A 23,509-nucleotide genomic window follows, 5' to 3' on the forward strand; every position below is an offset into this window, starting at 1 on the left:
ACTCACTTCCTTAGCCTTGGCCCTCTCATCTGGAGCATTTGGCTGCTATTATCCATGACTACCTACAGGATATTGTCCATGACTACCTCCGGATTCAACCAAGAAAGATAACATAAGGAAATATTTATTAACTGTAGTGCAGTTCATGCATGAGTCACGGTTGTTATTATTAAGTAAAACATTGAGGTTTCTTTGTGCCTTCCAGAAAGTATGAGGATACTTCAAATAGTACATGGCCAATTGTATAAAGACATATGACATGGGTGCAGTCTCTGCTTATATGATCCCATCAATAGGTGCCCACTGATTCTCAAGGATTCCATCCTGCCATCACCTTAGAAAGCCTTTACCTTTATGCACCAAAATGAACTTATATTTTAATTTCATTTTTTCATTGACTTTTTGAAGTACTCTCCAACACTGTCCCTTAAAGTATACTAAAATATAAACATCATTTAATTATAAAATTAGCTAATCAACAACTTAAACAAATATCTATTAAATGGTATGTATTTTCTAACAATACATAGGTTGCAATCTTAGAGATGACATGAGCTAAGTAGCATGCCACATGACTCAGAAAAATTTAAATGACATGGGCTCCTCCAAGGTAGAAAAGCATCCTGCAGAAGCAGAGAGCAGTGTGAGGAAGCAGGTTAGTGTAGGTAGGCACTAGGAAAGATAAGTAACTTTAGAAAATTTTAGACTTAATTCTGATTCACTCAAAATAAGAAAAATGAAAACCTCCTCCACAGGTGCAGAAACATAAACTCAGATGTTTTACTTAATAATATCACCGAACCATTTCAGTGCCTGTCTAGATGTACAGACCTCTAAATGTGACTCTCAGGTTGGACCCAGGAGCTTTCTGAACAAGGGCGTCATCCCACTGGCTCAGGGAAGATTGTACTAGCAGCACAATGCCTTCTATGAGCAAAGTCATTTAAACATACAAGGTTCTTAATACATTAATTGTCAATTTTGTGAGATAGTATTGTGAGATACATGACTAAACCTTATGAGACAGAACCAGAATGTTTTATAGATGAGAACACTGACTCTCAGAAAGTTAAGTGATTCTGCAAGATAATACTGTAAATAAAGTAAAACCGTAACTCAGGTCTTGGGAATCTTTTTCTTTCCCATACACATGCCAGAGTTTTCTAGAAACAACACATAAACATGTGTCTATATGAGAATGCATGTATGTAATATTTTATTGCTAGAATAAGAGCTAAGTATAAATCTAGAAATTTCCCCCCAGTTCTAGGAAGTTTGATATGGAAGCCCTTCATTGTAATTACAATGGATTAGGGACTGGTGCTGAGTGCTAACCTTTGAGAAGTAGAACATTACCTACTCCAGGAAAATTGCCAATGTTTGAAAATTTTGATGTGTAATATTTATCAACAAGATTTCTAAAACATGTATTTCTTTGTGTTTGTCAAAGCCCGGTTCAACTGGATGACTTTGATTCTTACATCAAGGATATGGCCAAAGACTCTGACTATAAATTTTCCCTTCAATTTGAGGTGAGTTGGATAAAGTATTTCCTGCCTTCTGTCATAAACAAGGCATGAGGTTGTCAGGTTTGTCTTGGGATCATTCCCCTGTTCCCCAGGTAGGCCTTGGGATGTGCTTTTCCTACTAAGCAGGATACATGGGAAGGTAGCCTCAGGGTGCCTAATCTTCTGGTTCAGGTCAAGAGTCATTAGCCCTTGGTTAGTCAGCCAGGGTTTCGATGGTTAAAAAAAAAAAAAATATGAAGGGAAAGAGAGAATCAATGCTATGATTGGGTTGAGCAAACATTGGTATAGAGAAGCCACTGTTGAAAAACCAGAAGATGGGAGATTCCAGTGTGAGAGAAGCAAGCTGAGAGGATTTCACTTTCTGGGACTTTGGAGTGTGTTTCTCAGGCCTCTTCACTCACTGTAAAGGGATGGTGGGTGGGACTAATTCCCTTTGTTTTCTGGGCATGTAACAGCCTGAGGTACGCCTTGTATAGCTACAAGATTCCTGTTGTGCTACTTAAAATGTCTTCGTGCAGTTCTTATCTCCTTGGAGAAACGCAGAGAGTGAGTTACAGGGGACTTCTGAAAGTAAAGAAAAAAAATATTGTCAACACCCCTTTCTTTCCTAACATGTACATGCAGGTTTCTTTGAGTTTAAAAGCCTGCATCCTAGTAGAAGGAAATAAGGAAGCCTGGGATATCAGCAGTGGAAGGGATCTCACTGGCCTTGACTTGTTCTTCCCACTTATTTCATGGCTCTTAACAGTCTGAGTGGGCATCACATCCTTCGGGTTTCTACAACAGGGCTTCAGGGGACAGGGATTCAGAGTAAAGGGGAAAATCGGGTGATTTTTCTAAATTCCGTAGACTTTTTTTTAAGATTTATTAATTTATTTGAAAGCTAGATTTACTGACAGAGAGAGAAACAAGATCTTCCATCCACTGATTCACTCCCCCAAATGGCTGCAACAGCTGGGGCTAGACCAGGCCAAAGCCAGGAGCCAGCAACTCCATCTTATGTCTCCCACATGGGCCCAAAGGTCCAGGCATTTGGGCCATTTTTCACTGCTTTCCAAGGTGCATTAGCAGGAAGTAGAACAGCCAGAACTCCAGTCAATGCTCAAATGTGGATGCTGTCGTCTAAGTGGTGGATACCACAGGACATTTTAAGCTTAAATGTTCTTCCCTGTTGAAGTAGTAGTTTTATTCCCGATTCTTCTTCCATTTTTTCTTCCTATTCAGCCAAGCACAGCTTCAGTCTGTGAAATGCACCATTAGCCATGGTGTAGATTTTCTAATTAATTTGAGGTTGAGAAGAACCTTATACACTAACAAGTGCAAGTGTCCTTGCTACCACCTGCATCAGGAGAAACTCCACACAGAAAGTGCCTGCTTACCTATTGCATACCGGTGACTAAGAAACTATGATGTGAGTCGGTGAACTCAAGGGACTTCCATAGCCTAGACAGCTCATAGCAAGAGTCTCGGGTGATTGCTGACGTCACAAATAAGAGTACCAATTGTTAAATCAACAACGGGAGTCACTGGGTACATGCTCCCCACGTAGGATCTCTGTCCTTAATGTGTTTTACTATGAAACTTAAAAACACTACTAGTCGAACAATACCCTATACTTTGGGCGGTTGTGTGAGTGCAGCCTGTTGAAATCCTTAGTATATACTAAGTTGATCTTCAGTATATGAAGGTAATTAAAAATGAAACTCAATAAAGGGCGGGATGGGAGAGGGAGAGGGGAGGGCCACGGGAGGGAGGGAGGTTGGGGGGGAAGCCACAACAATACAAAAGTTGCACTTTGTAAATTCACATTTATGAAATAAAAAATTAAAAAAAAAGAAAAGAAAAAAAGATGCCTTACCGGGACTGTGTATTAGACTTTATTCTAAATTAAAATAAAGAGATAACTCATGGGAAAAAAAAAAGAAACTATGATGCTATACCAAATGCTAAATCTCAAAGACAGAAATTCTATTTGAATTGGAGATCTGTGGTGAGGATGGCATCTCAGAAAATTGTACCAATGAAAAAAAGTGTTTAATAAGAAAACACAAGCCAAAACTCCAAAAAAAAAAAAAAAAAGCTGATTCTGATAATGGTGATAAAAATAATGGTGTCACTATGCTTCCAACCTTACTGGAGCCACACTTTTTAACTTTCTCAGGATTACATGCCCGTGGTGGCACAACTGAGAGCATTACTTGTGCTGCACATTCTCAGCTGATGCCATCAGACCCAAAGTTAACTATTTCTGAGTGTCTGAAAATTGACTCATTATAAAATATAAACCTGGTATGTCATTTTCTGGTGGAAAGAATGTTCTTTTTATTTGTATTTATTTATTTGAAAAGCAGAGAGACAGAGATCTCCCATCCACTGGTTCATGCTTCAAATGACCACAGCTGACTGAAGCTAGGAGCCAGTCACTTAACTTGGATCTCCCTCATGGGTGGCAGGAACCCAAGTACTAGAACCATCAACTGCTTCCCAGTGTGTGCATTAGTAGGAAGTTGGGATCAGAAATGGAGCCAGGACTCCAGCGAGGCACTCCAGTATGGGACAGGACGTAAGCATCCCAAGCAGGGTCTTAGCTGCTGTATCAAAGGTCCACCTCCAAAAGGTTCTTTTAATTGTGAGTGACAGAAACATAATTCAAACTGGTATAGACCAAAGGAAACGGGGATTTATTCAAAGGGTACTAAGGAATCTCATGTATATAATGGAAGAGAGAATGGAGGAGCTGCACCAAGAGGAAGGAGGGGGAGCTGGCGCTGTGATGTAGGGGGTAAAGCCACCGCCTGCAGTGCCAGCATCCCATATGGGCGCAGGTTTGAGTCTCGGCTGCTCCACTTCCGATCCAGCTCTCTGCTCTGGCCTGGGAAGGCAGTGGAAGATGGTCCAGGTCCTTGGCCCCTGCACCCACATGGGAAACCCAGAAGAAGCTTTTGGCTCCTGGCTTCAGATCAGTGCAGCTCTGGCTGTTGTGGCCAACTGGGGAGTGAACCAGCAGATGGAAGAGCGCTCTCTCTCTCTCTCTCTCTCTCTCTCTCTCTCCTTCTCTCTCTTTGTAACTCTGACTTTCAAATAAATAAATAAACCTTAAAAAAAAAAAGAGGAAGGAGGGGCTTCATCTCAGAAATGATGGAAATCAGGATAGAGCCCTTAGGGGCCCCTCTTTTTGTTCCCACTCTGCTTCTCTCTGTCTTGGTGTCACTTTCTTTAACCACAAGCCAACCTCTTTTTTTTTTATCATGGAAAACACAGCCAACAATCACCCCCTGGGTGCCAAGTGCTCTTATTTATACAGTTTGCTTCAGGAGCTGTTGATTCCCTTTCTCATTTGCAGTAGGAAAAATATTGGGAAGATTTTGATTGGTCAATTTGGGTCATGGTGCCTATTTCAAATCAGTTGCACCTAGGACAGAATCATGTAAGCTCCTACTTCAGGGGCTAAAGTGACTAAACTATCTAAACCAAGGAAGTGCATTTTCAACAAATACAGCATCCTGGGAGAAGCAAACAGTAAATTATTAACATATCAGCTTCATATTTGTGTATTTGAATAGCAGAGTGACAGAGAGGGAGAGACAGACAGAGATCTTCCATCTGCTGTTTACTCCCCAAAGGGCTAAAAACAGAAACCTGGAAATCCAACCAGGTTTCCCACATGGATTGCAGGAACCCAAGCACTTGAGTTGTCACCTGCGGCTTCCAAGAATGCGTATTATCAGGAAGTTGGATTTGGGGGCAGAGTAGCTAGGATCTGAACCAGGCTATCTAATATAAGATGTATGCATTTCAAGGGTTGACCAAAGCTACTAAGCCAAATGCCTGCTCCAGCATATTAGCTTTAAATCCTACAAAAACTTGAAAGCAGGATTGTAAGTTTTATATGTAAGTTTTTAAATGGTCGATTTACAATATAATGGAGGTTTTTATACATTCAGTCTGTAAGTGAACACATTAAAGTTTATTTTTCCATGGCACTCTTTTTCTAATGTTACTTTGAAAAATTATTACTATTATTTTAATTGTAAATATTTATAGGGTACAGTGTGATAAATTGATATATGTATGCAATGTCAAATGGACAAATCAGGTTAATGAGCATTTCCATCTCTTTAAATGTTTTTTATTTTTTGATTAACACTTAATAACTAGACATATTTGTGGGGTACAATGTGATATTTCAATAAATATATGCAGCACACTGGGTTCTTGTCCCAGTCGGGGCACCGATCCTGTCCCGGTTGCCCCTCTTCCAGGCCAGCTCTCTGCTGTGGCCAGGGAGTGCAGTGGAGGATGGCCCAAGTGCTTGGGCCCTGCACCCCATGGGAGACCAGGAGAAGCACCTGGCTCCTGCCATCGGATCAGCGCGGTGCGCAGGCCGCAGCGCACCTACCGCGGCGGCCATTGGAGGGTGAACCAACGGCAAAGGAAGACCTTTCTCTCTGTCTCTCTCTCACTGTCCACTCTGCCTGTTAAAAAAAAAAAATAAATAAATAAATATATGCAAAGTGTACTGATCAAATAAAGTCAGGATTATTAATGTTTCCATCTCTGGAAACTGTTATGTTTATTTTATCGATTTATAATGCAGAAAGGTACTAAACTGGAAATTTAAAGTCCTGGGTCCTCAACATCATTTTGCTTGTAGTTTGTATTTAAAAAGAAATCACATTTTTCATCTATAAAACAGTAGGTTGAACTAGATCATTGGTTCTTACCTGTGCCAATGTCAGTCAGTCCCCTAGGGGGAGTTTAGGAGTTCAGGAGTGTGTGAGAGTGCTTTGGTTGGTTTTTGTTTTTTTTTTGTTTGTTTTTTTTTTTTTGACAGGCAGAGTGGATAGTGAGAGAGAGAGACAGAGAGAAAGGTCTTCCTTTGTCATGGTTCACCCTCCAATAGCCGCTGCGGCCGGCGCATCGTGCTGATCCGAAGCCAGGAGCCAGGTGCTTCTCCTGGTCTCCCATGCGGGTGCAGGGCCCAAGGACTTGGGCCATCCTCCACTGCCTTCCCAGGCCATAGCAGAGAGCTGGCCTGGAAGAGGGGCAACCGGGATAGAATCCGGCGCCCCGACCGGGACTAGAACCTGGTGTGCCGGTGCCACAAGGCGGAGGATTAGCCTGTTAAGCCACGGCGCCGGCCTGGTTGTTCTAACAACTTGGGAGGAGGGTTCTAGTCATGTTTAATGGGTAAGAGACAGAACAGATCAATATTTTCCATGAGTAGGGCAGTCCCACACAACAAGGAATTGCCACTGGCCAGTAATGGTCCATTGAGAAGTGTTGGGCTAAATATGGGATGAGGATACAATCAAGCTTTATAATCCATGAGTATTAGGGTTCACCAAAGAAACCAACAAGATGTATATAAGAACCAACAGGACACAAATGTGAATAGATTTATTTTAAGGAACTGGTTCATGGAAGGGTGGAAGCTAGCTGGTCCAAACTCTGTGGGCCAGAGACCCACGGGAAGTTTATGTTGCAGTGTTGAGTCTTCCATCCTCCTTGGAGGACCTGTCTTTTTTCCCTTCAGGGCTTCAATTGATGGTATGAACCCATCCACATTATAAAGGTGATCATCACTCAAAGTCTACTTATTTAAAAATCCACAGTATTTTTAACATCTAGACTAGTGTATGGCCAAGCAAATGGGCACTGTAACCTAGTCACATAGACATATAAAATTAATCACAGCATCATTTGAAGACATTTTTAGTATTTTAAAATCTATTATGAAGTTTTTTCCAATTTTTACTCTTAGATCATCATTGATTATATATTGGTAATTTATCTTATGCCAAGTCCTGACATTAAATTCATGTTCCAACAGGAAAATACAACTTTTTCTCTTGGGAGTCTGTTTTAAATCACAGGCTTGCTTTGTGTATTTTGGACCAACACTCCAAGCCACAGTGCACTGGCCTGACTCACTTTTGTTTCCAAATTACAGTCTCCAGGCATTTCCAACCCCTAGCTCCACCGCACCCACTTTTAGTCTCTGGTAGCCCCAGGATAAGCCTGGCTGGTAGCTGCGTTGTTCCAGTCTCTGCCTCCATATGTACATGACCTTCTCCTCTTATTCAGAATAATCTCAGAATATCCAAATACATCTGCTAAGATCCTTCTTCTAAATGAGGTCACAATGGACAGGCTCTGGGAGTGAGGAAGTGGATGTATCTTACTAGGGGCCACCATTCAGTCCAGTACAGATAGCTATGTAGCTTTGAAAACAACAGATGATAAATCATATTGAAATAAAACTGGCAAAAGGAAATTAAAAAATGATTTATGTTGGTTTCACCCCGTACTTTGCTTCTAGGAAGATTTAAGCTTCTGGGTTTCCATATGTTGGAAAGAAAGTAACTGAAAAACTCCTGAGCTGGAAACAGAGTATTTGATTTTCTACTTAGTGACAGGCTAAATTACAAAGACCGCAGAGCATGTGGTGTATACATGCAGTTCCAGCTTTGCTCTAATTCAACTCTGGCAATTTACATTTACAGTGTTCAGCCAATTAAACCTCCCTGATCAACTCAGGGCATTTTCAGCAGGGAGGCAACACACAATTAAAGTCCTATCAGTTAGTCAGCTTCCACATGCACGCCAGTTCTTAGCCTCAATCTGTTTGCACAGTTTCTTGTGTACATGGGACTTTTCCTGTGGCTTATCAATCTGTCTCCAGAATAAGGGGACCAAGGGGAAGAGCTGTTGGTCTGTTAGCACAATTGGCAATGGAGGGAGAAATCATGGCGCTGGGCAAAGCAAAACAAACAAGGACTCATAGGAGGAGCACTTCACAATCGTCCATAGTCCTGTTTTGGTGTTTGTTCAGTTTAGTTATTGTATTTGCTAGTCATTATAAGTGAGTGAAGTATGAAGAAATTAGCTTTTATCTTACAGATAATTAAACTGATTTCAAAGACCATGCAGTTTATAAGGGGTACAGCAAATTAAGTGAGATATTTTGATAAATGATCCTTCAGAATAAGCAATGAAAGTATCATATGAATAAGCCTGTTACTGCCAATAGGAACGAACCTAAAAATAACACTAATTTGCTACAAGCCTGCTAAAAATAAGTTTTTGTTTCTTACAAGAACTCTTGAGAACTCTTAAAAACTCAGCTAGAAAGTAGCAGTGACAAGTTTGTGCTTCAAGGCATTTGGCAAGCGAGAGTTTTGTCTGAGGTGGAAAACTTCTCATTTTGTGAGCTGAGGGTCAAACTTGACATAGTTTGTCTTCATGACTGATTTCAACTTCAGCTGAAGAACTTGAGATTTTGTGATCTTAAAAAGGTAAAAATGCTGGAGAATCAAACGGGAAGAGAAATCTGGGGGATTTAGGTCAGCTTATCCGTGTCGACTGCAGGCGTGCGACCCTATACCATTAAGCACAAGAGAAGTTGCTACCGAGGACTGTTTGTTTGAAAGTAGAAAAAGACTCAAGACCTTGATTTCTAACACGAATCAAGATACAGGGAGGAAGCAGGAGCTATCCCTGTTCAATCTCTCAGAACATCATTAAATTCTACAATACCCTTCAAAAGTTTTTCTAAGATTCTCAAATTCTTTCCCCAGAGAAGTATTCTCCAGCTCTTGAAATCATTATTGGGAGGCATTAAAAAGAGTAAAACTTGTGGGCAATTTTAACGTCTTTTGAGTGTAAACAAAATTGATAGCAGATGGTTTCTCTACTGCCTCACTTACTAGTTTTATAGAAGATGCATATCCTGTAGGTAATCCCATTTGTAGATGATTATAAGTGCTGTTTCTCTAAAATTCTTATAGGGGCATAATTAGATCTACTGCCAGGGCTGTGCACTGTCCAACTTCAGTAAACACCATTCACTTTGCCCACAAACTGAATATGCCTCCAGGAAATTCAGATGGACCGACTTACAGCTCCCTCATTTCCTATCAGATACATGGCTAACAGCTTAGAAACTTCCTTTTCGCATAGCATCCACTTTTTGAAGTGTGATGGCTCTTTATCTAAATAGAAATTGTCCTATCAGTGCATTTCCTGATAATGGCATTTGTAAGAGTACTGATACGTGCAGGCAGATATTTGTATTGCTTTAAGATTTAAATTCAAAAGGCAGAGCACTAGACAGAGAGAGACAGAGCACTTTCATCCACTGGTTCACTCTCCAAATGGCTGAAGCCAGCAGCCAGGAACTCCATCTGAGTCTTCTACATGGATGGAAGAGGTCCAATTATTTGGGCCATCTGCTACTGCCTTCCCAAGCACGTCAGCAGGAAGCTAGATCAGAAATGAAGCAGCCACAACCCAAACTAGCACTCCAATATGGGATGCTTGTGTCGCAAGCAGGTTAACCCACTGTGCCACAATATTGACCTTGTCAAGAAAATATTTGGATGTTCTTATTTTCACTGGACAATTTGCCTAAGCATTACTAACTCATATTCATTTTTTTGATGTTTCATTACCTGATACTTAGTGACTGTTAATCATATATTTGTAACATGGATATTATTCCCTATTCATTGCTTCTAATTCTCCTCTATTACTTTTTCTAAGATTCATTGCCTCCAGAAAAAATACTTATTTTTTCTCATAAAATATTTATGCAAACCTCATAAGTTTCAGTTACCCTATTCCTGCAAAAAATTTGAGAAGCATAGCTGTTTTCATATTTTTCACACCCTGTCTCAGGCACATAGTTTTTACTTCTCCAAGTGATCAATCACCAAGTTATCCAAGGTGTTTGTGAGTTGTATTAGACAGCTATTTTTTCAATAATACTAAAGGAAACAACCCCGAAATCTTGGTGGCTTACAACCACCTCTGTTTATCCTGCCCGTGGGTCTGTGGGACAGCTGAGGCCCTCCTGCCTCTGACTGTGGATGAGAATCAGGTTTCCATATGTCTCTTCATGCTGGGACTAGCAACTCCCCTGGGCATATTCTTTTCATGGCAAGTGGCAAAAGTACAAGAGGGCAAGCCCAACCAAGCCAGTGTATTTAATGCTTCTGATGAGATATGAGTTCTACTCGAGTTCTTTGATTCAAACAAGTTAACAGTTGGGGTGAAGTAAAATCTGCCCCAAGAGGGAGCTATTGCAACATCACATTGCAAGGAATATGTGACAGTTCTACTTACTACCTGCAGGGAATGGAGTAGAATCCGATGTGAACAATCAGCCAGTATGATCAATAAGCCAGCCTACAACGTTTATGGAAATCTCAAATCCATTCTCTATCATTTGCAGGAGTTGAAATTGATCGGACTGGATATTCCACATTTTGCTGCCGATCTTCCACTGAACCGATGTAAAAACCGTTACACAAACATCTTGCCATGTAAGATGGCCGATAGTGGCGATCCTACTCACGTCTTTTAGGGGATGGAAAAATGTGACCGCAGATTTATCAATGCCGTTAATCTCTGACTAGAGCCAGTTGTGGTGTGGATCTCAAGGTCATCTCTGGGGATGCATTAATCTTATTTCAGCTTTGATATTGTTAGATTCCATGCTTTCAGGGAAGATTTAATTATATGAAATGGAACCCGTGTATTTAAGTTATATATTGTAGCTTTCCATACAATCTCCCAGATATTTTAGTTGTTGTAAATATTTTTTAACAAGTTCAGTAAAAGAAAACTGGTGGGTAGAAAATAATATTTGGAAGATATTTATGTATTTATTTCAGTAAGCAACTAGCTACCTCTTATGTGACTGAGTGCCTTAATATTGGAGAGAGAGGGTAGAGTTAATCTTCCCACTGACCTGGTTTTTAAAATTTCTCTTCTCTTTTTTTCTTTATAGATGACTTTAGCCGAGTGAGATTAGTCTCCATGAATGAAGAGGAAGGTGCAGACTATATTAATGCCAACTATATTCCTGTAAGTAAAATAAAATGTCAGATATCCAAATGCTAACCCATCCAGGGAAGGACTATTAGGACCATATGGATGAGCCAGTTAAAAAGAGAGTCATTCTCCCAGCAAACAATAGTTTCCATTATTTCATTCCAGGAAGAAGAATGGTGTTAAAAAAAGCCTGTAGATTAGTAATGATGGTATTGCTTTGTAAAAGACTAGAGAAAGCAGAAGTAGACAATCGTGTTAAAGATCATACTAGTATGGTATTTAAATTTCAATCTCAGCAGCCAAACTGCTCTACCTACACACCTGCACTTTTAAAATATCTATGAAGTAGTGATGGTTGTCATAAAGAGGTATGGATGTGATTTTATAGGCAGTGCTTCAAATCACAGATGTATAGAATCAGTTACTCTTTTTGCTCCTTTGATGAAAAGACAAAAACACTACATAGCTGTGTGATCCTTGCCAGTTTCATCACTAGTAAATTCTGACCTTCCTCTTTCCCCCATCCCACCCCCTACTCCCTTGTTCATATGGAACAGCATTTGGTGTTGATAGTGGCTGGGTAAATGACATCATTTATCTTTCAGGGGTACAACTCACCCCAGGAGTACATTGCCACCCAGGGGCCGCTGCCTGAAACCAGAAATGACTTCTGGAAGATGGTCCTACAACAGAAGTCGCAGATGATTGTCATGCTCACTCAATGCAATGAGAAAAGGAGGGTGCGTACCTGATAGGGATGTTCCCACTCAGGCCCAGAACTCATCCCAGCCCCTGTCACTGATGAGTTGTTCACTGTGTAGCAGAAACTCCTATACTTGTTGTATTTTTCTTCCTATGCAGTTCTCGTGAGGCAGGTACCTCTGTTTTCCCTAAGCAAGCACAGCCCACATTTGTCCGCTGGCCTGTTGCGACGAATTGTGTTGTCTTCACTCCAGGTGAAATGCGACCATTATTGGCCATTCACGGAAGAACCCATCGCCTACGGGGACATTACCGTGGAGATGATCTCGGAGGAAGAACAGGATGACTGGGCCCATAGACATTTCCGGATCAACTACGTGAGTCACAAGACTGACACCTCCACCCCATCCCAATCCCACCTCCTCATCTCCCTGTACCCGTAAATGTCAAGAGACCAACCCTCCACCACTTAAAACAAGGAGCTCTTCCAGCATCGAAGCACTTCTTCCTTCAAGAGAAAAATCTCTTTGAGCATATTTACATTTTAATGTAGTTTTGGTCCCATTTCATGGAGGAAGGTATGGATGAAGTGGCTGGCCTGGGAGGCTGTAAAGATAAAATTTTTTAAAAAAATCTGTTCTGGGGCCGGCGCCGTGGCTCACTTGGTTAGTCCTTCGCCTGCGGCGCCAGCATTCCATATGGGCACCAGGTTCTAGTCCCAGTTGCTCCTCTTCCAGGCCAGCTCTCTGCTGTGGCCTGGGAGGGCAATGGAGGATGGCCCAAGTGCTTGGGCCCCTGCACCCACATGGGAGACCAGGAGGAAGCACCTGGCTCCTGGCTTCAGATCAGCGTAGCGCCGGCCGTAGCGGCCATTTGGGGAGTGAACCAATGGTAGGAGGACCTTTCTCTGTCTCTCTCTCTCTCTCTCTCTCTCTCACTGTCTATAACTCTACCTTTCAAATAAAAAAAGAAAAAAATCTGTGCTGTTCTATCTCAAATTAGCCCAGGGCAATAGAAGACAACATTAATCACTGCTGTATCAGGGAACACTGAGGAAGGAAGTCTTATTATTTATATTAACCATATATGAGTATAATTAAGATATACAAGGCACACTGACATTTTAAATTAAACATTTAAACTATGCGTTAGTCATTTGGGGCTTGTTTATTTGGTTTGTTTTTCCTTATTTTGTTCTCATTATTTGGAAGATACTTCTGGCCCTAATTCATCATGGTTCCATATATTTCTTCAAGTCCTATTTATTTCTGTTTGTTGGAATGTCAGAAAGTCTATTTATTTAGCAAGGCCTGCTCTCTCTCTCTCATGACAAGTTGTTGAGCATATGTGTAATCTTTCTGTGCCAGGCCTAGGTGCTTATATTGACCAAAGTCCCGTGTTGCTTTCTGCCTATAAATAGTCCATAGAATATAGGAGAGAGTTTTACTAGTATTCTATGCTTGAAAATGCTGTCTACTAAAGACAAAATTAAATAGAGTAGCCTCATTAGAATATTCTTCAGTTCTAGAAACAATTCATCCAGATGTATATTCCAGGAGATGGCTAAGAGTGACCCATGGACCACACTGACCCTCTGCCTGCTATTTAGTGCATGAGCTAAGAATTAATTTTACATTTTTAGTGGTTGAAAAAATCAAACTCTATTTCATTTAAAATAGTATATGTAAATTTTCTGAAATTCTAATTTCAGTGTCAACAAATAGTATTTTGTTGGACTGCATGTCATAAATGCGTGCAAGTTGTCTATGACTACTTTTGTGTAGTATCAAACTTCAGTAGTTGCAACTGAAATTCTATAACCTGCAAAACCCAAAATATTTACTATCTGGCTCTTTCCAGAAAAGGTTGCTGACCCTTAATATAAATAATGGAAACATACGTTGTCCATATCAATGACAACATAAGCACTCAGTAACCATCTATTTATTAATATTTGTAAGAGACAAGTGACCTCTTTTTATTCTTTGATTTATAGTTCACTATATGGGGTACAGTGAAACAGTTCACTACATATGTTCTCTGGGTGACCAAATCAGCTTAGTAATTAGCATTTCCATATCATTAATTTTTTTTAAAAAGTTTGCTTAATATTTAATAATGTACATATATATATGGAGTACAGCATAATAAATCTTTTTAACCACTGGTAATTAACAGTGGCTTTTAAACTAGAATGAAAATTTAGGCAACTCTGTAGACCTTAACAAATCATGCTTCATGCTGTTCCATTCCTTTGAAATGCCCAGCTCCTCTTTGTTCTTCTAGCACATTTCTACTCACATAGTTTTAGCTAAAAGGTCACTTCCTCCCTTCAGCCTTCCTGTCTCAGAGGTGTTAGCCCCTTCTTTCCTCCTGTGCTGTGCTGTAGTCTCACCTCAGGGCTTCTTCACAGCGCGCTGCAGATGCTAACAATTCCGTCCTCCTGTCTGCCTCCCTCAGTATCCTGGGAGTCACAGAAGCAAATACTCTGTCTTCATGGAGTGACTAAATCAGAGATGAGTGAGGTATTTCAAAAGAATGAAGCACTGGTAAAGCATCAGCAGGCTTCCCATTGGAGGAAATATTTCACATTGTTGATGTCATTTAAACTAAGCTTTCTGGAACAGGCATTTGGCCAAGCCCTGAAAATGCCTGCATCCCATATCAGAGTACTGGGGTTCAATTTCCAAATCCAGCTCCTGACTTCAATTTCCTGCCATTGAAAACCTTGGGAGGCAGCGAAGATGGCTGCTCCAATAATGGGGTTCCTGCCACCCATGTGAGAGACTCAGATTGCGAACCTGGTTCCCAGCTCCACCCTAGCCTGTCTCCAGCCATTTTAGGCATTTGAGGGGCTAAAGCACTGGATGGGAGTTCTCTCTCTTCCTTTTACTCTCAATCTTTCTCTTTCAAATAAAATTAAATAAACAAGGAAATCTTTCTTAGTCATTTCATCTAGAAAAGCCAGTGCCAGCTACTAGGGAAGTAAGCAGCAAGTCTTTCCCTAGGTTTGCATCTAAAAGAAAAAAATTGCAAAGCACAAATAAGAGTCTGTTCCCTCGACAAGGAAGAGTCTCATAGATCACTGCACGGTCAGTACTGTGCTTCTTGTCCTTTGTCTTAAACGATGACGGGTCCAGAGGGGAAAACCTGTGAAGGGATTAAAAAATAGGAGCAGAACACTGAACATTCGTGTTTGCTTGTGAGGCATTTATGCAGAGGTTACAAGCATCTGCTACCAGAGTGCCCCCTTTTGGCCATGAGCATCCAGAATTGTAAACTATTCTTCAGGCTAAATTGCCTGAAGAATATTGTATGGTGTAATGGATATATTTTTCTATTTCATTTTTTGTTTGCATCCTTATTTGTTTATATTCATATGGATAAATTTTCAAGTATCAAAAGATAAAATTATATAAATGAGGAAATTAGTGTAAGAAATTTGGGAATGATTAAGTAAAATAAAAACAGAAGGGTTATACAATGATGGTTGTGTGGTTCATCGGATCGAATTCTGAAGAGATGGATCATTGGTCTGATGTATCCAGGGAAAAGAAGAAAACAGAAGGGTTTTCTTATTTAACAAGACAGGAGTGTATTACCTTACCACAGAACTTGCTACTTTCCAGTATTTGGCACTTGGCATGAGCTGATAAGAGCTGGAGACTACACCTGGCAAAAGCTTGTTTATTTCCAAGGCTGTTAATACCTTACAATGCAGTTAAAACATCTGACTCCAATTGTAGGACCCCCACCTTGTAGCTGTGGAGAGATTAATAGCAATCTAATGGTTTCCATATTTTTTTTAAAGAAAGTTTTATTTTATTTATTTGAAAGAATTCCAGAGAGAGAGAGAAGGAGAGAGAGAGAGAGAAATATCTTTCATCCACTGGTTCATCCCCCAGCCAGGGCTGGACCAGACTGAAGTCAGGAGCCAGGAGTGTCATTTGGGTCTCTCATATGGATTCAGGGGCCCAAGGGCTGGGGCCATCCTTTCCCAAGCATGTTAGCAGAGAGCTGGATTGGAAGTAGAGCAGCTGAGACTTGAACTGGCACCCATATGAGATGCTGGCATTGCAAGCAGCAGCTTAACCCATTATGCCACAATTTCTGATTTTAAACTCCTTGTACTTTATAGCTGAACACATTTTCAGATTAACTATGCTGCAATAGACATAGAGATAGAGATAGAGATAGATGTACAGATAGATAATTCAAAAAGTTTATAGAAAATGGAATTATAAGTTTATTTTGCTGTAAATTTTTTGAGATCTTTGTATGTGAAGGATCTTCACAAATGTAATGGGAGAGCAGGCATTGTGGTGCAGCAGTTTAGGCCACCACTTGAAGACTCATGTCCCATGTTGAAGTGCCTGGGATCAAGTCCCATCTCCACTTCAGATCCAGTTTCCTGCTAATGTGCCTTGGAGGCATCAGAAGATTGTCCATGAACTTGGGTTCCTGCCACATGATTGGGAAACCTAGATGGAGTCACTGGCTACCAGTTTCAGCATGGTACAGCCCCAGCTGTTGCAGGCATTTGGAACGTGATCAGTGGATTAAAGATCTCTCTCACTCTCTCTCCCTCCCTCCCTGTCGCTTTCTTTTCCCCTCTCTCTCCCACCTCCGTCATTTTGCCTTTCAAATAATAAGTAATTTTTTTTTTGACAGGCAGAGTGGACAGTGAGAGAGAGAGACAGAGAGAAAGGTCTTCCTTTGCCGTTGGTTCACCCTCCAATGGCCGCCACGGCCGGCGCGCTGCAGCTGGCGCACCGCGCTGATCCGATGGCAGGAGCCAGGTGCTTCTCCTGGTCTCCCATGGGGTGCAGGGCCCAAGCACTTGGGCCATCCTCCACTGCATTCCCTGGCCACAGCAGAGAGCTGGCCTGGAAGAGGGGCAACCGGGACAGAATCCAGCGCCCCGACCGGGACTAGAACCTGGTGTGCCGGTGCCGCAAGGCGGAGGATTAGCCTAGTGAGCCGCGGCACCGGCCAATAATAAGTAATTTTAAAAGGTTATGGAGAATGTGGCTGGCACCATGGCTCACTAGGCTAATCCTCCGCCTTGCGGCACCGGCACACCAGGTTCTAGTCCCGGTCGGGGCGCTGGATTCTGTCCTGGTTGCTCCTCTTCCAGTCCAGCTCTCTGCTGTGGCCAGGGAGTGCAGTGGAGGATGGCCCAAATGCTTGAGCCCTGCACCCTATGGGAGACCAGGAGAAGCACCTGGCTCCTGCCTTCAGGTCAGTGCGGTGTGCCGGCGCAGTGCGCCGGCTGCAGCGGCCATTGGAAGGTGAACCAACGACAAAGGAAGACCTTTCTCTCTGTCTCTCTCTCTCACTGTCCACTCTACCTGTCAAAAAAAAAAAGGTTATGGAAAATGTATATTTTGAAAAAAACCTTCATGGCTTTCAAAAAATCTTGCACTAAACTACTGTTGTAATTCCATTTTCCATAAACCTTTTGAAGTATTCATGTATTGGCTACCATGCACACATCTTATGGTAATTATGATCAGCATTTAAACAGAGCATTTTTAGAAACACTTCTGGACAATTAAACTTATCTGACGTCTGAGTATCCTTAAGTCCTTCAGGGTATTGAAAAAGTAAGTTATTTGGCACAATTCACTCTGTGTGTCTTAAGACAGAGCCTCTATCATAGCTAGGAAGACACTGCATGCTCCTTAGGGGTGTGTGACCCTAGTTGCCCAGGGGACAATGGGTATAGTTAAAGTGACAACTTGTTTGTATTTATACAACTTTTATTATATATTTATTTATGCACTGTATTTATACATTTATTTATTTCGATACAAGTTTTACACTGTCCAAGACCACTGACTCTGGAATTCATTTGTCTTTAATATCTGAACTTAAACTTCAGCACCAAACTCAAATCAGGGTCAAATGCTCCCAAATTGTGATACAGGGTTCTATCCTCCAAGTGCATTCTAAACTCTTAGCAAGTTTGAGGAATGGGAGGTGAACCAAACCTTTGTGAAGTCTGGGTTTGAAATATTGCTGATAGTTGATAACAGAAGAGAAGAAATCCTTCTTACAAATTAGTAGGGAGTAAAACAAGATAACCCTGAAGGACCCAGCTCCTGACTGGTATCTGCTCAGAGAGCACAGCAATATATTTGATGCACAGGTTACCATGAATGGGGTTAATATATAAAACACACCAGAACCTGCCCTGTAAATGTCTGGATGGGAATGAGTAGGAGTAATTAATTACGTAGCAACTGCAGTGATAATACTTACGTATTACTTCCTTCACAAATACGTTCACACTTAATCTGCACAACCCCTGGTATAGGTGGAAGTCCAGCTTTTCTGGGTAAGTGAAGACTGAAGCTCAGTGAGTTTGTCTTGGGTTAGGCTCTCTAGTAAAAAACCCCAAGGTAGAGATGGTAATGTGTTTGATTATTTAAAAGTATATTCTTAGGTAAAAATCTATAACAGAGCATGGGAAGCAGAAACAGGGAAGAAGCTACGTAACAGTGGGTTCAGTTGGAGTCTCGCTTCTCTGCTGGATCTCAGAGTGGTGGGGTGTGAGTGGCACCACGGTATTGTCCTGTTCTGTCCCATTCTGGCATAGGGCTGGATTCTTGTTCCCTGGTATCAGAATATTGTTAACTGCGGGCTGCCCTCAGACATTTTCCAGCAAGGCAGCTAGCTCCGCGCAGCAGAGAGCAGCTATCAGGAGGGCTGTTCACGGCAGCTGGAAAAGGAGATCTATGGAGGAGGGCATCCACAGCAGCTTCCATGGGGTTTAATCCATTGCTTGATGAAGCTTCCAAGTGACAGAGCCAGGATGCAAACCTTATCTGCATAAGCTGTTGCCCTTCATATGCAGACAGATTAGCCTAACTGTCCTACTATTCGAAGCTTTATACAAGTAGTCTTTCTTTTTTTCAGGGCCTATTTTGTGCCAGACACAATACTCAGAACTAGGAAGGGAAGTGTACTGGCCAGGAGTGCAATGATGTTCTATCTTCTTGCACCATCAACTTGGGATCGTCAGTGGAGGGCTGGCTGGGTAACCCTGACAGCGGACCCAGAGATTAATGCTGGATTTTGTTTTTTTCCCTAAAGGCTGATGAGATGCAGGATGTGATGCATTTTAATTACACTGCATGGCCTGATCACGGTGTACCCACAGCAAATGCTGCTGAAAGTATCCTGCAGTTTGTACACATGGTCCGACAGCAAGCCACCAAGAGCAAAGGCCCCATGATCATTCACTGCAGGTGAGCACATACAGCACATTTGCTGTTAGAAATCAGAGTTTGCTTACATAAAGGAAATAGCCCACCATTACCTAAATGCTGATCAGGTGTAACTGACAATTAAATGAGATAATTTTTAAAAATCTACAATTATCTGATGTCTTACTATATACATTATTTACTTATAACATGGCTACCTTATGTCTCTTGCCTATGAGATGTTGTTATTCCCATTTTCAGATGAAGAAACTCAGTAGAGAGATTAAGTTATTTACACAGGTTCATATAACTAGAAAGTGGAGGAATTAGGATTCAAATCCAGGCATGTCAATCTCCAAAGGCCATTCCTTTAAGGACTGTATGATGTATCCTCCTCCATCAAGGATTCTGAATGGCTATAACATGGGAAAACACAAGGCCAAATTATAATAGCTTATCACAGCTTGGAAAAATGTATATTGAAACAAAATCAAGAAGAGGAAAAGAAAAAATGAAAATATTCCACATATCAAGATAAATAAATGTATAATTTATTTATGAATTTACAAAAATAAATGGATCTGTAATTCATTACTTTATAAAAAAGTGAAGGACCACATTAATTCTTTTTGAAAAAAGGGATTGATTGATTGATTGATTTGAAAGACAAAGCAACAGAGAGAGAAGGAGAAAAAGAGGGCATGGGGAGAGAATCTTTTGCCCACTAATCCATTCCCCAGTGCCTGCAACAGATATGGAGCAAGCCAGGAGCCTGGAATTCCATCTGGATCTCCCACATGGGTGCAGGGTCGCAGGGACTTGTGCCACCTTCTGCTGCCTTCCCAGGCACATTAGCAGGGAGCTGAATCAGAAGTGGAGCAGCCAGTACTGAACTGGTACTCTTATAGGATGCTAGCTTAACCCACTGCCCCACAATGACAGCCCCAGAAATGGTAATCCTTATGGGAAGAATTATCTTTGAATTCAGCCTTATATTCTCATCAAATGAACAAAGTTCCATGAACATTCATCCCTGTGATAGAATATTATTGTAATTTTGTGTGCAACTTCAGAAGAACAAGATACATAAAGAACAAGGGAAGCGTTGGCAGCCGCACCAACCTGAGGAAATAAATCTATAATCTCAAGCTTACATCTTGGCCTTTGTGAACTAGAATGACCAGTGTGTGTGTGTGTGTGTGCGCGCACATGCATTAATATGGGATGTGTCTCTCTTTTAAAGAAGGATGCGTCTCAAGCTACTAAATTTCTGTTTAGGGAAGGTGTCATTGCTGTCAATCCACTTTCTCATTTGTAGGTTAAAAGCTGTGCTTTAGCCAATGAAATTATTCCCAAAATGGTTCTTTCCAAGAATAGAAAACAAAGCTGTTCAACTATGAGGTCAAACCCATGGATTGCTTTCATGGCAGCAGGCAGGTGCAGTTCTGAATATAACTTCACAGGTGGTCAGCCAGTGGCAGATCATTTTATCTGAGAAGCTCTAGGGGCCAGCAGAGAAAGCCTAGTACAAAAAGCCAGCTGAGCTCTGGACTCAGACTTTGGTGTTAAATTCTTCTCCTAGCTAATTCTTCAAATAAATTAACTTCAACTTTCTGTCTTCCTATAATTCAGAATTCTGAATTCACCATAATTCAGAATTTGGAACCATTTGTCTCTTCAATCTAGGGATGATTGGAAGGAAACAAGAGATGGATTTAACGTGGAGAATTAGGGATGGTGGGCAGTTGGCTAGACCCTATCAGTCTTCTGCTGATTCTCATAGCATTAGGATTAGGGGACTGGACAAGATTGGGTCCAAATATTTAATTTGGTCTTAAGGCAGCTACCATGGCCCGCTGGAAGGGCAAACATGCCACACGGAGGTCTGGGATGATGAACTGAGCCCAGTGTGGCTGTGAGCCCAGAGCTAGAGTTAGGGTGGAGGCATTGGCACTGGACTTTGGAGCTGGATGGTAGGGCTCGACTCTGAGAGCATTCAGAGGATGGGGCATTGAGTACGTGTTCCAGCTCCCTAAAGGCAGGAACACACTCTCCTGGGTGCTTAGTAGAGAGTCGTTACTTTTCTCAGAAAGCAGAGACCTGGGGGTGGGCATGGCCACCGCAGTGCAAACCTTATCTCTTTAAGGAAAGGAGAAGTCAAGTCAGAACTGTGAGATCAGGAGCACAAACCTCACCTGCATACTTAAAAGTCAGCTAAGTGAGGTGGACGTTTGCTGCAGTCCTATCTCATTTAGGGGTACCTGGGTTCCAGTACTTGATCTGCTTCCAATTCCAGCTTCCTGCTAACGTATACTCTAGGAGGCAGCAGGTCATCGCCTGCTGTCCCTGCCAGCCATGTGGGAGAGTCCGATATGGTTCCAACCCTGGCTTTTGCAGGCATTTGGGGAGTGAACTAGCAGATGGAAGATCTCCCGTCTGTCTGTCTTTGTTTCTGTCTCTGTGTGTCTGTGTGAAAATAAACAAATAAATACTCTTTTAAAATCAGCAAAGTGGAAAATACCATCAGGAGTTTAGCCTTTTGCACAGTGGTGCTCCCTGTGTTTGTGAGCATTGCCTGTTTGTTTCTGACAGTGAGGAAGCACTGGCTGAGTGACATGCTGTCTGAACCTTCTTTTGCAGTGCTGGAGTGGGGCGGACAGGAACCTTCATTGCTCTGGACAGACTCTTGCAGCACATTCGGGACCATGAGTTTGTCGACATCTTAGGGCTCGTGTCGGAAATGAGGTCATACAGGATGTCTATGGTACAGACAGAGGTAGGAACAGAATCAATATGTATTTTTAAATTTACCCTTGGCTGAGAGACTTGCCATTATTCGAACTCATGCTTCAAAACAATTTTCCCAACTATTAGTGCATCTGCCTTTCCCATTTCTTTATTGTATATGTTCAAACTGTCCCAAGATACAAAAGGAATAGGCATTGGCTTGTAGACATCCCCAGTGTGCAGAGATGAGACTTTTATGGGTGTCACTTGTCCTTCCATCATGCACAGCCCATGGATGTATGTGTAATAGAGCACAGTCTCCCACAACAGACTGTGAGGGAGTCACAGGTAACAGCCACTCTGGGTAAGTGCCACCAAATACAGACTATGCATCTGCTGTGATTTAACTTATATTTGAAATGTTGAAGTTGATTCAATACATTTCCTATTAGTTTGTCCTCTGTGACTCTCAGTTGCAATTCACTTTGCATAATGATCATGGTTGGATTTGCATTTTCTGTTCCCGATGATTTTAATGGTTCCCAGCCCCCAACCTACCAGCACTGCCTGTTGCCTTAATCTAAATAAATGGATTTTTTTTTTTTTTAATTATAATCTGGCCGGCGCCGTGGCTTAACAGGCTAATCCTCCACCTTGCGGCGCTGGCACACTGGGTTCTAGTTTCGGTTGGGGTGCCGGATTCTATCCCGGTTGCCCCGCTTCCAGGCCAGCTCTCTGCTATGGCCCAGGAAGGCAGTGGAGGATGGCCCAAGTGCTTGGGCCCTGCACCCGCATGGGAGACCAGGAGAAGCACCTGGCTCCTGGCTTCAGATCAGCGAGATGTGCTGGCCGCAGCGGCCATTGGAGGGTGAACCAACGGCAAAAAGGAAGACCTTTCTCTCTATCTCTCTCTCTCTCACTATCCACTCTGCCTGTCAAAAAAAAAAAAATTATAATCTATTTGAGAGGTAGAGAGACAGAAAAAGAGAAAGATAGAGAGAGCACTCTTATCTGGTGATTCACTCTTCAAATACCTGCACAGTTCAGGAGTGAACTAAATTAAATCCAGGAGCCTGGAACTCAATCCACGTCTCCCATGTGGGTGACAGTGACCCAACTACTTGAACCATCATTAATGCCTCTAAAAGTCTGCATTAGCAGGAAGCTGGAATAGGCAGCCAGACCTGGAAGTTGAGCCAGTTATTCCCATGTGGGTCGAGAACATCCTGACCAGAATCAACTGCTAAGCCAAAAGTCCACCCTGGGTTTATTATTTTAATAATGAGAGCAGCCCCAGACTATCCAGCCGTAGTATATGCTCCTCTTCTTCTCTTCCCCAACTCCTCCTTTCCCTGGAAGCCTGGGAATTCACCCTGTTTGGAGAGGCAGCCCAGGGCAGTGCCCGCAGATAGCACCACACTGTCTCTGAACAGAGGTGGGAGTGCACGTGTGTGAGTGCAAAACCCACGTACGATAGCTTATTCATGATCCTAGTCACCCAGA

At 42.0% G+C, this 23,509-nt stretch overlaps 1 protein-coding gene and 1 non-coding gene across 2 annotated transcripts in view; both read left to right on the forward strand.

Moving 5' to 3' along the window:
• Positions 1-23,509, forward strand: part of PTPRO (protein tyrosine phosphatase receptor type O) — a 107,050-nt gene that overhangs the window by 80,093 nt on the left and 3,448 nt on the right. The window contains exons 19-25 of the mRNA XM_062195228.1: positions 1,451-1,532; positions 10,765-10,855; positions 11,323-11,399; positions 11,972-12,106; positions 12,323-12,445; positions 19,167-19,321; positions 21,920-22,055. Of these exons, the coding sequence (XP_062051212.1) occupies positions 1,451-1,532; positions 10,765-10,855; positions 11,323-11,399; positions 11,972-12,106; positions 12,323-12,445; positions 19,167-19,321; positions 21,920-22,055 (799 nt within the window). The remainder of the gene's footprint in view (positions 1-1,450; positions 1,533-10,764; positions 10,856-11,322; positions 11,400-11,971; positions 12,107-12,322; positions 12,446-19,166; positions 19,322-21,919; positions 22,056-23,509) is intronic.
• On the forward strand, positions 15,547-15,614 carry LOC133762669 (small nucleolar RNA SNORD77). The gene has a single exon (XR_009866336.1). It is a non-coding gene; the product is annotated as a small nucleolar RNA SNORD77 (small nucleolar RNA).

The sequence above is a fragment of the Lepus europaeus genome, chromosome 6 (genome assembly GCF_033115175.1).
Source record: "Lepus europaeus isolate LE1 chromosome 6, mLepTim1.pri, whole genome shotgun sequence".
In the NCBI taxonomy this organism is placed as follows: domain Eukaryota; kingdom Metazoa; phylum Chordata; class Mammalia; order Lagomorpha; family Leporidae; genus Lepus; species Lepus europaeus.